General features: G+C 60.1%; 1 protein-coding gene across 2 annotated transcripts; it reads right to left on the bottom strand.

Annotated features, from left to right (window-relative positions):
- Positions 1–4,955: 4,955 nt before the first annotated feature.
- STMN4 (stathmin 4) lies at positions 4,956–12,630 on the bottom strand. Of its 2 annotated transcripts, XM_075147980.1 has the most exons (6): positions 12,537–12,630; positions 9,382–9,439; positions 8,836–8,931; positions 7,931–8,136; positions 7,547–7,738; positions 4,956–6,596 (listed from the first exon to the last, which is right to left on the bottom strand). In XM_075147980.1, exons 2-6 carry the CDS (start codon positions 9,392–9,394, stop codon positions 6,537–6,539), a joined length of 567 nt encoding a protein of 188 aa, XP_075004081.1. In that variant the 5' UTR covers positions 9,395–9,439; positions 12,537–12,630; the 3' UTR covers positions 4,956–6,536. The 2 variants fall into 2 exon arrangements, with proteins under 2 accessions (XP_075004081.1, XP_075004079.1); XM_075147978.1 differs by lacking the exon at positions 12,537–12,630 and having other exon boundaries at positions 4,965–7,045; positions 9,382–9,433.
- Positions 12,631–15,558: the final 2,928 nt, after the last annotated feature.

The raw sequence follows: 15,558 nt of genomic DNA, 5'->3' as shown, positions 1-15,558 counted from the left end.
AGACATATCTGATGGTGTTTGGGAATCGCAATGGGCTGGTCTATGCTGCTGTTGGACCATCACTCGCCGTGAACATCTGGGCACTACCAGTGGTGGGAGGAGAGCTTTCTTGCCTCGTGGCACGTGCATCTGGGGTATAACACCATTCCTTCAGGGTCTGACCTTCCCTCTTTGGGCTGCAGGCATTCAAAAGGCCATGATGTCTAGTGGTTAAGCAATACCCTACTAAGAGACTAATAAATCACTTGAATAAGCAACAACCTCATTAACTAATGATCACATTATCATTATTAATCTATGATCTGATTTTTGCACATTATTAAACACAGTGATGAAGGTATCACTCTTAAACCTCATGAATCACACACGACTACTGCTGAATTACAGTTTTACTATCCTTCCCTCCCCACCGCTCTTCACACCGGGGTGCAGGTGTCTCCCTTTTTACCCTCTTGCACTAAGTCTTTTGGACATAGCCCTGGTGGAGAGTCCAGCGAGTTGTCCAAGGGCATCCCATGCAGTTGGGTACCCAGGTCAGCGTCACCACTATCTGTAGGCATCCATCCTCCGACCACCGAAAGATCCCACCCTGTGTTCCTTACCTGGTTTCATAACTTATTCCTCTTTTTCTTTCTATTTCTCCCTTAGCACCTTTTTCTCAGCCCAGTCTGCCCCTAATTACTTTTTTTTTCCTTATTGGTCCCAATTCTGCTACATCCACACTCAAATATGTTATATCTGATGTCATGATTGAGGCAATCTTGGCCTTCTAGGGCATTACTGGTATGGTTGCCTGTACACAGGTGGCTTTGCAAGACTCTGCACCCCAAAGCTCCCGAACAGTTACGGGTTCATACTGGACACACGCTAGGTGCCTTGTACACTCTCTAAGAAGAATCGATGTGACTCCTCCTCCTTGCCCAAACAGCTTCTCCCGCACAGATTGTCTGCACGCTGGAGGAGCAGACAGAATAGCGTGATTTTCCTACTGTTTTGGAGTTCACACAGCACCCTTACCCTTGAACAGTTTTAATCACCCCCCCCAGTTCCCTGCAGAAGCCCCAGCTGGTTATGACGCCCAGTGCTCCAGCCGCACCCCTTGCTCACCAGTGCCATCATCCCGTGAATGAATGGCTGGTACCTTGTCCAAATTTATGATTTCTGAGAAACCAGCATGAGGCTATGGACTGGAGGAAGGACATCAAATGGTAGAACAGTCCCTGCACAATGTCGCTGCTGTTGATGACACATGAGCCAAGAAAAGCATCCAGAGCCCAGGAATGGGTTTGTGGCAGGAAGATTCACCTCCTCGCTTGGTGTCCTGGAGGCACTTCCAGGATGCTGCTTCTGTACCCGCTTGGATCTGTTATGTGTCACTTTGCAGAGACGGGCAGTTGTCTCCCCCATGCAAGTCAGCAACTGGGCAGCACTTGTCATGTCTGCTCTGAAGGACGCCCAGGCATCCTCTGATGTTCAGGAGGTGCACCTCATAGCACAGGTCTTGCTTGGGCTGGGATTTAGGGATGGGATTGCATCTGACTTTTCAAACAGGAGAGGTGGGATCATGTGCAAAATGTTTGTCCAGATCTCAGTCCTCAGAGTCTGGCATGTGCCATGAAATGTCTCTTTGGAAGGTTCCTTGAAGGCACCAAACCTTTGCTTTGTGCTTTCCCCTTCTATGTCCTGGCTGTGCCCACAGGATGGTGCTTCAGGAGAGGATCCACCACATAGGCAAGGACCTGGTCTCCATCACCTCCTCTCCAGTGTTTGGTTAAGGATGCCCAGGTGCGAGGGTCTGAGCTCCAACCTCTCACCCAGGTGTGGGTGTCTTCTGCCATTTGAAACTTGTGGGCTGTCAGAGGCTGGCACATGGGGTGGGCAGAGGTGACACAGGACCCACAGGACACAGGGCCCTTGGGAACCAGGTGGGTAACTCTGGGGGCATCTCAAATGGCTCTGCATGGTGAGATGAAGGTATTTGGTGCCCCAGCAAGGCTAAGGGCAGCCTGAGTCTCATCACTGCAAGCCCCAAATCCAGCCAGAGGATGCCTGAGTTCCTCCTAGGGAGGAAGGAGGAGAAGTAGGGCCAGCATCTGCAAAAGCAGCTCTGCTGCTGAAAGGGAAGGCTAAGCCTGGACTCCCGGGTGCTCAAGCCCCATAGCTTATAGCGGATGGGACATGGGGAGACCTCCTCTGCCTCTCGACAACCCTGGTGGCTTCCCCTGGAAGAAGGTGATGGTCCTGGTCCAGGCGTCTGCTGGGCACCAGGCCTTGGGCAAGACACAGCAGTGTGGCTAAGCAAGAAACTGAATACCCCCCATCAAATGACCCCGAACTGCACCGGGGGAGGAAAGCGCGTCTGACCCGCCCCAGGACAGGGCTCCCGACTGCGAGCCTGGCTCCTTCTTCTGCTCCTCCCCTTCACGCTCAAACTAACCCCTGCCTCCTTAATTTGGCTGACCCCATTATAGTGCTGTCTGAAGTGATGTGGGGCAAGAAATGGTACTGACAGCACCTCATGGAGCGCAGCCACGAGGCAGGCACCCCGCCGGGTCCCGTGCTTTGCTGCGCTAACCAGACAGCCCTGCAGAGCCCTGCGCACATGGACAGGCAATGTTCCTGCTGCGGCGCAGCGGCCGGCTCTGCGTGTATCTTGCTGGGGGAACGGCTACGTGACCTGGCGTTGTTTTGTCTCACAGCTACCCGAGAGAGAGGAAGGTCTGAGAACAATTTCTGTCTGCTGTGTTAGGTCAATGCAAGTATTTCCATCTGTGTGATAATCAGGACTCAGTGTATCTGCTGGAGATGGAGAAGGTTTATGAGGGCCACCAGTCCATGCTTCCACACGTCTCCAGTCCCATGGCTGGGAAAGGCATTTGAGCTGAGACCAGAAAAAACACAGGAAAGGGCTCCTGGAGTGATGGTCATCAAAAAAACCTTGGTGAGGTGTCCGTGACCAGAGGGCTGGATCTTCAAACACCCTGGGGTGAGGAGAAAAAGACAGGGAGGGAGAAGAACAGGGAAGTTAAACATTTGCTATTCTAAAACGCAACACTCAAAACACTGGAAAGAAGATTAAAACTTGATCAGTTTAGGGAGGGGATTATCTGAGGTGGACCACTGTGCTGGCCAAAAAGGTGGATGCAGGAGAAGATCCAGCTCACCGCTCTCTTTAGCCTAAGCCACCACCATCTCTTCCCCTTGACAGCAACGGGAGAAAAATGAGCCCCTGAAGCCTTGCTGGAGCATTGACCATGTTCATTAGGATTCGGGCCATGGAGCAGGATGCTCTGAGATGCAGGTGGTTATGGGTGGGGTGGGTTTCTGCTCCAGGCGCCTGGAGAGAGTCGAGAGTTTTTAGGATGTGCATCCTGACTCCACCTGCATCACACTTTGCCTGGTTTTGACTCACCCTGATCCTCTTCGGATGGCCGCCTCCAAACAGCCGCCTCCTGACGGTGTTGGTGCCTTCAGCTGTGCCCCGCCATCATCTTCTTACCCCAGCATCCCATTTTATCCCCTGACACCCGCTGGCTTGTCCCCAGGGAGAGCTGTGCTCTCCTGGCTCTGCTCCCCGTTTCTCTGCTACCCTCCTCAAAGCTTCTGGGTGCTTTTTAAGGCTCTTTGGTGAAAGGTCTTTTTAGTTTCTCCCCATTTTCTTCATCCTTAGCCCAACTTGGGTGCCCCTTTCACTGTGTCATGGTACCTGCATCCCTTCATGCCCATCAACGCACATGCTGTTGTGGGCTGTGGCACAGAGTCCTAGGGCAGAACAATATATTTCATTAGTCTTCGTTTATTCAAATACAATATACCTAACAGACCAGGGTTTTATTTCCTGCAGGTTTACCCAGCTCCTACCAGTCTGCTGATGGTCAGCCTCAAAACTCCTGTTGCCGTCGTCTGTACTAGACGTACGCACCTTGCCTTCTTCTTGAGCCTGTGGCTTCTCCTCCCTTCTTGGGTGTAACAAGCTCTTCTGCACTCCCCAGGTCCTCTCCCACATGGCTTTTGGGGGGTGCTAACTCTTGTCTCACCAGTTCGTATGAGCATGGTGGACTCTGCCACCTCAACACTGACTCCATGTCCTTTTTTGCATGGTCCCTTTTGATATGGCCCCTTGGCTGTTGCACCTGAGCGTGATGGGAACCCCTGAGCATGGCTGCGGTGTTCACAGGGAGGTCTGAATCCCCTCCTGGGATGTGTCTTAATGTTGGCACCGAATCCCACACCCGTGGGACCACCAGCTCCTTGGTTGGTCACCCGTCTTCCAAGGCTTCTCAGGTTCAGGGAGGACTCCCTTAGCCCAGATCGGAGAGGACCAGGTAAGGGAGGACCTCCTTGGCCCAGGAGGAATGGAGACGTGGCCCCTTTGGGAGTCTGGTCCTAAATTTTGGTGCTGTCAGCTCTCTCAGGCTGAGCAAAGATGGGAGAGGAATTGGTACCACTTTCTCCTTAGGGTTGGAGAAGAAGAAACCCCCCGGCTCCTCTCCTGGCACTGAGGACATGATGTTTTGCTTTTGTCTACTCCGTGCATAGACCAAAGGGACATCTGGCCTCAGCATACACCTTGGCACATGTCCAGCTACCTCCGTGCTTCCTCACCACGCCGGCCAACTCCTCTCCATCTCCCAGCACGTGACTGAAATTTGGCTCCAGCTCCCTGCTCTGGGGTGGGAAACCCAGGGGTGCACAGGGCGAGCCCGGGGTGCAGGGCTGGGTGCCAGGGGTTGATAGTGCTGGAGAGCCAAAGGAGCCCCAAATCTGCTGCAGTCCCACCAGGCTGGAGTTATTTGGGGCATTGGGGTAACACAGACCCGTCCCCCTGATGCACCAGCTGCCTCCCACCCCAATTTCCCCCCCCAAGTCCCTTTCCCCTTCCCAGTGTAAGCGACACGGGGATGCCCCCCCACAAAAAAACCAAACCACACCCAAGACACTGCACAGATCATGAGAAAACAAAAGAAATGCCAAGGCAGTTTATTTACAACCGTTGTATACAAAAGAAGGACAGCTCGTGCCACAGTTAGAACAGCCCCCTCCGTCTCCTTCGCCCACCGCCCTCTTCCGTGCTCCCCTCCCCGGGCTGGTCCCCCCCCGGGGCTCCGGGGTCCAGGCGAGCATCTGGCGGCACAAGAAGAGACACTGTTCCCTCCAGACCCAAATCAGGGCTTGGAAAGCCTTGTCTGGCCATGGTGGAGATCAAACCCTCTGTTAGCATCAGGGTTGGAGGCTGATGAGGTGCCAGGGCATCGCGGCACTGGGACCACTGCCTGCTGGTAACTGGGAGAGGAGGGGACATGCCCACCCGCCCGGTGGAAGGCAGGCTCTCCACCTTCTCCTGCTGGGAAGGATCTCACTGCAACCTCTCTGCTTCGCTCACCCTCCCTGGAGGCAAAGATCACCCAGGGGATTGCACAGCAGCTCCCACAAAGCACCTCCTGGGCTGGTCACGAGCCATTGGTGGGGTCCCAAACTGGCCTTCCTCCTGCCCTGGTGTCACCAGGAGGTGACATTGCCGTCCCCAAGGGCTCCCTATGGCTCTTGTCTTCTCCTGCTCTCCAGAGAGGCATCTCCATCCCACCTCTGGCTCTCCAGCCTGGGCTCCCCTGGCTCCTCTTTCCCTCTTGTTTTTCCCCGTCCCTTCCATCACGGTTTCCACAGCCCTTCCCTGTTTTCCTCTCCTGCTTTCGCTCTCCATGGGGGTGATCTCCCTTTTCAAAGAACCACCTCTAAAAGCTGATGGCTTTCCAGCCGCTCTACAGCAGAAAAGGGGATTTCATCCAAGAGTTCCCACAAAGATGATTCTCAGGAGGTTCTTACAAAAAAAAAGCAGCTCTTTGGGAAGTCACGGGGCTTTTCAATTTCACCCTTGAAAAGGATCATCAGCGTCTCCTACAGCCGGATGAAGCCTTTGGAGCAAGTGAGCCTCACTCTCTGACCACCTCCAACGGGGGGGTCTCTTCTCCCCCTTCCCCAAAATGGTTCTGTAAGGTCCATGGGCAAGTAACGCCTGCTTCGGGCAAGAGGCCCTGAGTGCAGGCAGGGAAAAGGCAGGGAGGGAGGGACACCAAGAGATGCCGCTGCCCATCGATAGGGTGGGAAGGAGGAGAAGGAAGCTGGAGGGATGCCCACCTGCCCGCCCTGCCTGCCCAGCACCAAATTAAAGTCACACACGACGCACATTCCCCCCCCTTCTTCCCTCCCCACCCGCTCCGTCCCCCCCCCGGCTTTTCCCTGGGGGGCCACCTCCTCCGCTTCGCCAGCCCTCGGCTGTCTCCTCCGGACCTGGTTGACGGGCGGCTCGTGAGACCCACCAAGGAGGTGGGCATCCCAAAACCAGCACCCTCCCGCCCACCCTCCCTCCTTTCTCCTCCCTCCCCACCCACCCCAAAACGAATAGGATGGCTTCACTGGTCAACTCTTTACATTCACGAACAAAGAAAGCAGAGGAACGTCCACCCTTCCACCATCCGACCTTGCGCTGCGGCAGCCTCCGCCACCTCCCCGGAGCTGTCAGTCCAACCATCGCCTCTTTACCTGGAGGCTTCTTCCTTGAGCTCCTTGTTTTTCCTCACTTCTTCCGCGTGTTTGTCCTGTGGGAGGGAGGTAGGAGGGAAGGAGGGGGGGGACACGCGTTAGCTGGACGGACTTCGGGGTCCCCACGGGCGGGCCAGCGGCTTCGGAGGGGTTCGAAGGCACGAGGGCGTTCGCGAGGTTCATCCCCGGAGGGACACCACCGATGGGTCAACAGCGTCCTCTCCTCCCCTGGGGTGTTTTAAGGAACTGTGGAGGCACTCAGGGACAGATTGTCCTTGCCCTCTAGCTAGGAGGTAGACGTCAAGCAGACGGGATGGACCGGGAGCCCCAAGGAGATGGGGTTAGCTCGGATTGTCCTTCATTATCTCGTGCTCTCTGCCTCTGACCCAAGGCTAGCTGAGGCGTTTGGAGAAGGGCACTGGGCGAGCTCCTTGCAGAAGGGATGTTTTGGAGGGAGCTGGAGGTGGTGAGGGTGGGACCTTCCGTGCTGAGGTTGGGAACAGACCTGCTTCGGGGAGAGAGAAGAGGTCTGCACAGGCTGGCAGCGTGGAAGCATCTCCTAGCACGGCAGCACGGACCCCTCCAGCTCTGCCGGGGAGCTGATGGCTCCACGGCCTCTGGGGAAGGGACCAGGGGAAGATCTGCCACCCGGGAGGTGGAAAAATTGCCAGCGGTGGGTCAAGGCCATCACGGTGGGACATGGGGAAAGCAAAGGCTCTGCATGTCTGCAGATGAGATACAGGTCTCAGTCTCCACCCGCCAACCGCTCATGAGCCTACGGACACATCAGGCTCGGTGGGTCCCCAGGTAGGACTCCCCCACCCCAGGTGGGACGTTGCATTTGGGTATTGCTGCACGGTGGGAGGGGAAGAAGGATCCCCGCCTTTGGTGGTGTCCCAGGGAGTAATGCCACCCCAAGAGCCATGCAGGGTGCCTGGGTGTCCTGTGACACCCTCCTGGACCGGTGTCCCAGCACATCCCCCCTCCCTCCTCGCCGGGCTCTCACCTTCTCCTGCAAGCGCTCCAGCATGGCCGCTAAATGGGCCTCGCGGTTCTCCTTGTTGGACTCCATCTTCTGCGCCAACTTCTCTTTGGCCATTTTGATGAAGTTGTTGTTCTCCTCGATGGCCTTCTGGATGACCTCCCGCTCATGCTCCCGCTTCTCTGCCAGATGCTTCAGCAGCTCAGCCTCCTGGTACTGCATGGGCAAGTGGACATGATGGCCATGTGGACCATGGGTTCCTTACCCTCCTGGCCAAAACCATCCCCTCCAAACTCAGCAACATCCCCAAAGGTGGGTGTGCCTTGCTGAGCACCCCAAGTGCAAGGTTGTGTGTCCCCATGGCACGTCCCCCATGCTGCAATGCCGTGCATGAGCTGCTGGACCTACCTTCCTCCTCTCCTCCGCCGCCTCCAGCTTCTTCTGGATCTCCTCCAGGGACGGGTCACGCCGCCGGGGCAGGGAGGCATTGAACTCGGGGATGCCATCAAACGACGGGGGCTTCAGGATGACCTCGAAGGACTGCCCTGAGGTCCGCTTGTTGAGCTCGATGACTTCCATGTCGGAGATGACGCACCAGGTGAGGTCTACGGTGTCTGCTGGGAAAGGGGCAGGGGCTGACTGCTGGTGCGGGAACATCCCACTCCTCTGGGCAAACCATCCTGGGGTCCCACACCTACAGCCCATCCACACGCCACCACCATCCCCGATCTCCACTGGTTTCACCCAAATCCCTGCACCCTGAATGCACCCCTGCGGTTCAGCCCCAATGTCATGGGTTGGGGTAGGGACTCCAGGACACCCATCAAGGGGCTTGAGCTGGGAATATTTGGGTGAGCTGAGGGGCTGGGCATCCCCCCGTGGGAGAGGCGAGCAAGCAGGGTAGCGTTCAGCCCTGCTTCGGGGACTGGGAATGGGACCATGAAACCCCTTTCTGGCTGCAGATCCCCCCACAGCTAGCCAGGAGGGGCCCCCCAAGGCTGGGCATCCCCCTCCGCCGCCGCTGTCGCCTCTGGACCCGCTGACATGAATCAGTCTGAGTCACCCGGCAGCGTCTGCCTAAAAATACCGAGCCCACGCCCGGCGCTTCGTGCAGCGGAGCCACGGCAGAGGGGGGCTGCGGGGCTGCCCAAACCCCCCCTGACCCCAACCCGGCCCCCTGCTTCCAGCCGGTGCCAGCAAAACCTCTCTCGGTTTGAGGATGACCCCACTCATGCCAAGGCGGGGTCCACAGCCCCCCCACAGCTCCCACCGTTCGTGCACCCCTCGGCCGTGGGTGGGCAGCAGGCTCCTACCTTCATACGTGTACGCCGGCTTGTTCAGGGGGTCCGAGAGGAAACAGGAGCAAAAGAGGGAGACGAGAGGCAGCTCCTTCATCTTCTCTTTGTAAGCTGGGAAGAGGTGGCGGGATTGGGGTCAGAGGGGTGGGGGGTCCTGCCAGGCACCCGGGGCAGGGGCTGCCACGTGCCGGGGAAGGGCTGGGACGGAGACGGGGGCTGGCAGCGAAGTTTGCCCAGATATTGCAAATGGGGTGATCTGGGTGGGGCAAGCAAGGTGTGCAAAGGGGAAACTGAGGCACGCAGAGGTGGGGTGCTGTACTCATGGCCACATGGGTTATGTCTGTCCTGGTGTGTTAACCCCACGCACGACCCTTTGCCTGTCACCTCTGGGATGCCAGGGCAGGGGTGCCTGGGGTAGAGCCATCCCCAGGGTGGTTTGGATGGGGTCCCACTCAAACTAGGGGTACCCCAGCATGGGGCAGGTGCCAGGGTTGGGTTCATGGGGTTGGGTGAGCCATGCTGTCCCCTGTCCCCACACGTGACCCCGTGATGGTGCCGTACCAGCCAGAGTCATGGTGTGGAGATCCTCGGGCGTCTGCAGCAAGAGCGTTCCTGGGGCCTGGGGGAGGAAGGAGCCAGGATCAGTGCGGGGTGTCCTGGGGCTGGGGGCATCGCCCAGCCCTGCCCGTTCCCTGCAGGCAGTGGGACAGCTGCACACACGGCCTGGTGGGCACGCTGGGGGTGCTGCGGTGGGCACGCGCTGGGGGCACGGGGTGGGCACACGCTGGTGTGGTGTGGTGGGCATGTGCTGGGGAGGTGGGCGCACGCTGGTGTGGTGTGGTGGGCATGCGCTGGTGAGGTGGGCACACGCTGGGGTGGGCATGCGCTGGTGAGGTGGGCACACGCTGGTGTGGTGTGGTGGGCATGCACTGGTGAGGTGGGCACACGCTGGGGTGGGCATGCACTGGTGAGGTGGGCACACTCTGGTGTGGTGGGGTGGGCATGCGCTGGGGAGGTGGGCACACAGATGTGGTACGATGTGATGGGTACGTGCTGTTGGGATGGGCACACACTGGTGTGATGTGATGGGCATGCACTGGCGTGATGTGGGGCACACGCACTGGTGTGATGGGCACCCACTGGGACGACGGCAGCAGCCGGTGGGGTGCACCTGGCACACACAGCCCTTCCCCCGCTCTGGGCTGCCCAACGCCTGCACAGCCCACACGTGTGCACACACGTGCCGGGAGCAGCGTGCACACGCATGCATGCACATGCACATACATGCATGCACACACATGCATGCACGCACATGCACACACACGCACCCCCCACAGATGAGTCTCTGCTGTCACCCAAGGCCACCCCTGCTGCCACCCCCACTCGTGTCTAGAGAGCCCCAGTCCTCAGCTCGCCCCTTGCCAGACCACACGCACCAAGACCCTCTCCCCCATCCCACTGGGACCCTCTCCAGGGGTCTCCATGGTTGTGGGTCAGGCGTGGGGGCATCCCCGGGACCCCCCACCCATCCCCGGGGTGCAGAGCCCCTGGGTGAGCGCAGGACCTGGCGTGGGGCGGCAACACCCAGGGACTCGTTAAAACCCGGAGAAGCTGGGGCCATCCCCCGTTCCCAGGGTTTCTGGGGGACACAAAGGGGGTGTTGGTGGCATCAGAAGGGTTTCCTGGTGGAAATGCCCTTCCCGGCTGTGCCAAAGCGGGGGCTGAGTTTGGGTTTTGGAATTATTCAGGGCTTTTAGTTCTAAAGGGGAAAAAAAAATTCCTTCTTTAAAATAGGGAATCTTAAATCCCTCCGTGGGCATCCCGGAGCCGTCAGGGCACTGCCAGCTCCCACAGCCACAGCACATCCCAACCCAGCTCGACCTGGGGGGTCCCGAGAAATCCCGACCCCTCATCCCCCATCCTGCTGGGATCTGACCCAGGGATAACCCAAATAACCTGCCTGCAGCTGCTGGGGGGGGGGAAGAGGGACAAAATGTGGGGACACCCTGCTGGGGACACCTTCCCAGGAGATGCTCCCCTCTTTTAAGTGACCCCCGGAGCCAGGGCTGGTGGGGTTTGGGGGTTACCCAGGGGTGTACCCCCACCAAGGGCTTTCCTCCTCGCCTGGCTGAAGGGGTTTGCCCCAGGCGGCCCCTGCCGAGCGCGGGGCCGGGGCAGGGGGGATGCTCGGAGGGGAGGCTGTGCCTGGGGCTCCGACAGCCCGGCTGGAAGCCGCCGGCGTGCGAGCAGGCAGCTGAAAACATGATTCTTCCTCGTGCCTCCCCGCTCCTTGCATTGCCACCCCAAATCCTGGTTTGCCCTGGGCTTGCGGGGGGACCTGGATGCATTTCAGAATTTTCAGAATTACAGAAACCCTTCTCCCAGACCTCACGTGGCGTTCGTGCCCTGGCTGGAGGATAAAATGCAGAGATCAGACCCAAAACGGGGAGGAGGATGGGGTCCAGCTGCCGGCTGGGGGGGAGGTGGGTGGTGGGCTGCCAGCCCCACTCCTCCTCGCTGGATAAAGATGCTGTTCAAGGTGTTTGGAGGCTCCTCCAAGAGGGAAACCCCTCCCTGCTGAGCTCCCTTCCATCTCTGCTTCCCAGCCCCGGTGCCCCCCGACCAGCACCCCCAGCCCACGGGGAGCGGGGTGTGCTTGGGGCCCTGCCGCTGCTGTCACCCCCAGGCTGAAACCTCGCTCAAACCCCCAGCACGGAGCCTGCGGGAGCGATCCCGCTCCCGGCAAGATGCACGTGGCAGCGAAGGGGGCCCGATCCCACCCCAAAGGGCTGCTACCCGGTTTCACACCCTGATCGCCACTGTAGATCCCCTGAGATGGTGGGGACCCCCACCCCATCTCCCATCCCTTTCCCTGGAAGAAGCACCCAGCGATGGAGGGAGAGGATGGAGCTTGCCAAGCGATGGCTGCTTTGCCCCCCCTCTCCGGGGGAGAGGCAGGATGACAGCCGCCTCCTCCCTTCCTCCCCCTCCCTGGAATAAATATTTCAGCGCCTGCTGAGAGCAGGTCACCTCCGCCAGCATCCTTCCACCATCAATAATTCAGGCTGACCCTGCCCTCCGGGGGGGCTCCGCGCCCCTCCGCCCACATTTGGGGGGCTCCAGGAGAGGTGACGCACCCCCCCTCGGGCGTCCCCGGGATGCTGGGGATGCGGGACCCCCGGGGATACTGGGGTGAGGCGAGGAGGAGGATGCCGAGCCCCATCCCTGCACCCCCCGCACCGTGGGCGTGGGTTGCCCCACGCCCCCGCATGGCAGGGCAGGATGAGGCCCGCCGTGATGCGGAGCGAGGGAGGTAGAAGGGGGCGTGGGGAGGGTCTCCAGCAGCCCCAGTTCGGCTGTTGGGATGGTGGGGAGGGAGACACGGCCCCCCCGGCTAATCCCTGGTGTCCAGGAGGATGGAAAATGCCCCGCCGGGGGGGTCCATCCCTGCTCGGGTGCGTGGGGGGGGGTACCACCCCAAAAGGGGTGGGGGCGCGGGGGTGGGCCGGGGGGTCCCCCGGCACGGTGAATAGGATGCTGGAGGGATGGGGAAGGGGGACAAAGAGGGGTGTCGCGGCCAGAGAGCGACATCGGGACCCCCTGGAAAAATACCCCCCCCCCAACCGCTCCCCAAAAACTTTTCAACCCTTCGCCTTCCAAAAAATACCCCCCCTCCAAAACAAAAACAACAAACCAAGCCCCCCCCAGGCACTCACCCCACCGCCGGTGCTTGGGCTGCTTCTCCGCGCTCTCCGGGCTCATTTAACGCGGGCGCGGGGGGTCTGCGCGGAGCATCCCACCCGGGGGGCCCCCAGCGCCCCCCATGACATCACCTCCCCGGCCGGCCATTGGCGCAGCCGCGCCGCCGTCGCTGATTGGTCAGGGGACTGTACGAACCGGGTACCAGCCCGGTGACATCACGCCGAGCAGCTATTTTTGGGCTGGACCTGGGGAAAAATAAAAAAAAAGAAAAGGAGGATAAAAAAAAAAAAATTAAAAAAAGGGGAAAAAATGACAAAAGCCAAAGGGGTGGGGGGGGCTGGAGGGGAAGGGGGGGTGGCGAGGGGCCGGATTTGGCCCCAAAAGGGGGTTTTTGGGGGGGTTCTGGGGGAGGATGCTGGATTGAAAGGGCTGAGCGCATGGTGGAAAGCGAGCCTCGGCTCTCTGCTAGAGCAGGGCAAAGCTGGAGAGGGACAAAGTGACAAAGAAGGGGACTCGGGGGGTTTAACAGGGCCCTGGTGGCTTCTCCAATGGGGTCAAACTGCTCCCCTAAACCCCACGCCAGCACGGGCTATGGGGTGCCCCCTCCACGCTGGGGAGCAGTGGGGTGTCCTCTCCATCCTCCCAGAGCCGGGGTGCGGCACAAGCCCGGCGCGGCCCGTTCCCAGCCCCAAAGGCACGTGAGGACTCCTTATCCCCCCACAAACTGGGCGACGGGAGCTCGGAGAGGCCGAGTCCCAGATCCTCAAACTATTTTGGTGCGATGCCGCCGGGGCTGCCAGGGGGAGTGGAGGTCCCCGGGGAGCCCCGGCAGAGCTGGGACATCTCTTAGGGCTCTGCCCTTCCCATAAACCCACTCTCCTTCCCCCAGATCTGCTTCACCCTGACCTATTTATCGCCGATGGCTCCGTCTGACAGCGATCACAAGCCCCGCACCTCCGGGGAACCATGCGGGTATATTTAGGCACCGGTCTCCTCCGTTACGCAATGAGAATCAGGGCGGCTGTGGGGAGGTGGTTCCCCCTGGAAAACGAATGTAGGGTGGCTTTGCAAAGCCCACGGCCTCAGGACACGGGGAAGGACAGGGTGACCCAGCTGGAAACGGGGGTGACATCGCCTGTGTGACACCGCAGCTCAGCCATTTAGCTCGTGGTGTGGCATCGGTAACACGGTCCGCTGAAACTCAGCGGCGCATCGCTTCCCTCCAAAGGGATCCTCTAATGCTGGGGTGATGAGCGAGCTCCGCGCCGGAGCCCCCCGGCTCGGCAGGGTTCGGGTGCCCACGCAGGCGTGGGTGCCGTGGGTAGGACGCCCGTGGGATGTGCGAGGAGCTGCAGAGGGAACGGAGCACAGCCCTGAGGCGGAGGGGCCGAGGGGAGGAAAGAGTCGAGACACAGCGGCCAACTGGGGGACAAACAGCCATTGTGGGGACCCACGTGGCTGCGGGACGGTCCCTGCCGCGGCTGGCACCGGCATGCGGGGCACCCCACGGCGGGGGCCCAGCTCAAATGCTCCTTTGAGCTCCCCGTGGTCCCAGGCTCAGGGTATAAATCCCTCCCGCGTTGATGGTTGCTGGAGTCGGGGGAGATGCTGGGAGCCCTGCGGAGGTCACATCTGGAGGTGCCTCCCTGTCCCCCAGCTCCGCAGGACCAGCGTTTGGGGGGACGGAGCTTGGTTTCAGCTCCTGGAGCCCCTGTGTGAGGCTGTGGCTCTGGGGATGCTCGGTGGCCACTGTCCCCCAGGGCTGTCATCCTCCACCCCGCAAAGCACCCTGGCTGCTCCAACGCCGGGAACTGTTTTTCTCCAGCACCGTGTGCTGGGCTCAACTAAATGAGGTGCAGAAAAAGGAGGCCGAGGAGATCTGGGTGTACCCAGAGCGATGGAGATTGCAGGCTGCAATGGGCCACCCCTTTCCCATCCACGCCAGCCCCACCAAGCCCTCCCCAGGGCGTCAGCCTGGCGCGGGGCCGTCCCCAGCTCCGGGGGTAGGAGATGGCAGGAGGTGGCTGGAGGAGAGCTTGGCCGTGGAGCCAGGCCAATGCTGGGGAGAAAAGAGCCCCAGCAGCGAGAGGAGGGCTCGGGAGGCGAAGGGTTTGCCTCTGCCCATGGCTGCAGCCTGCTGGCTTAGGGAAACTTGCTCGGCATCCCAGTGCCAGCGTCCAAACCCTTCCCAGGCACGGGTGGGAGAGACGGAAAACACCTTTCGCGCGTGGGACCCGTCCGCAGCCTGTGATCCCTCTGGGATGGAGCACGAGGGTCCGTGTGTCCCGGGATGCCTCTCGGCCGAGAGCAGGCATCCAGGGGAGACCCTAAGGATGGGGTGAGCGTATTGGGTGTTTCTCCCGAGCCCTTTCCCACCCTCCAGCCGTGCTCCGGGGGGGGTTGCAGGGCTGGAGGTGGGCTCTGCATCACCCCCCCCACTGCATTCCTCTCCCAGGACATCTCCAACCTCCCCCTAAAGGGTTCAGTATCCACAGATCCTTCAGGAAAAAGACCCAAGGTTTGGACCCTTCTCGTTCCGGAGGATTCCTGCCCCTGGGAAGAGCCAGAAGATCTGGACACAGGCTTAGTCCCCCCCAGCGCTGGGGACCTGGGTGCAGGATCGGTCCCCAGGACCGTGCATCCTCCGGGCTGCCCGAGGGCTGCACAGACCCTGGGAAACCTCCTTGGGGGTGTAGTGGGGGTCCCCCCCTTCCCCCCCATCCCTCCGGGATGCACCGTGCCCCGGCGCTGGCTGGTACCCGGGGTGAGGGAGGGCTGGGGAGGGGGCGGGGAAAAGGTGCTGTCCTGCCTCGGATTGGGTAAAAATGACATCATCGCCCGGCTAAGAGCCAATGGGAGAGCCACCTGCTTCTCCGAAATATCGCCCGTCCCTATAAATGGGGGGATACTGCGGGGGGTGGGGGGGTGTGTCAGTACAGCTTGATGGGATGGGGGGGCTTCATTGCAGCAACCCCAGCCCTCCCCCGGTTGGATTCACACCCCCTTCCCCACCCGGGGAACCCCACTCTCACCCCA

This window comes from Calonectris borealis, chromosome 3, assembly GCF_964195595.1.
Source record: "Calonectris borealis chromosome 3, bCalBor7.hap1.2, whole genome shotgun sequence".
Lineage (NCBI taxonomy): Eukaryota > Metazoa > Chordata > Aves > Procellariiformes > Procellariidae > Calonectris > Calonectris borealis.
The sequence above is the reverse complement of the archived record's forward strand: the minus strand, read 5'-3'. Positions and strand labels throughout refer to the sequence as shown.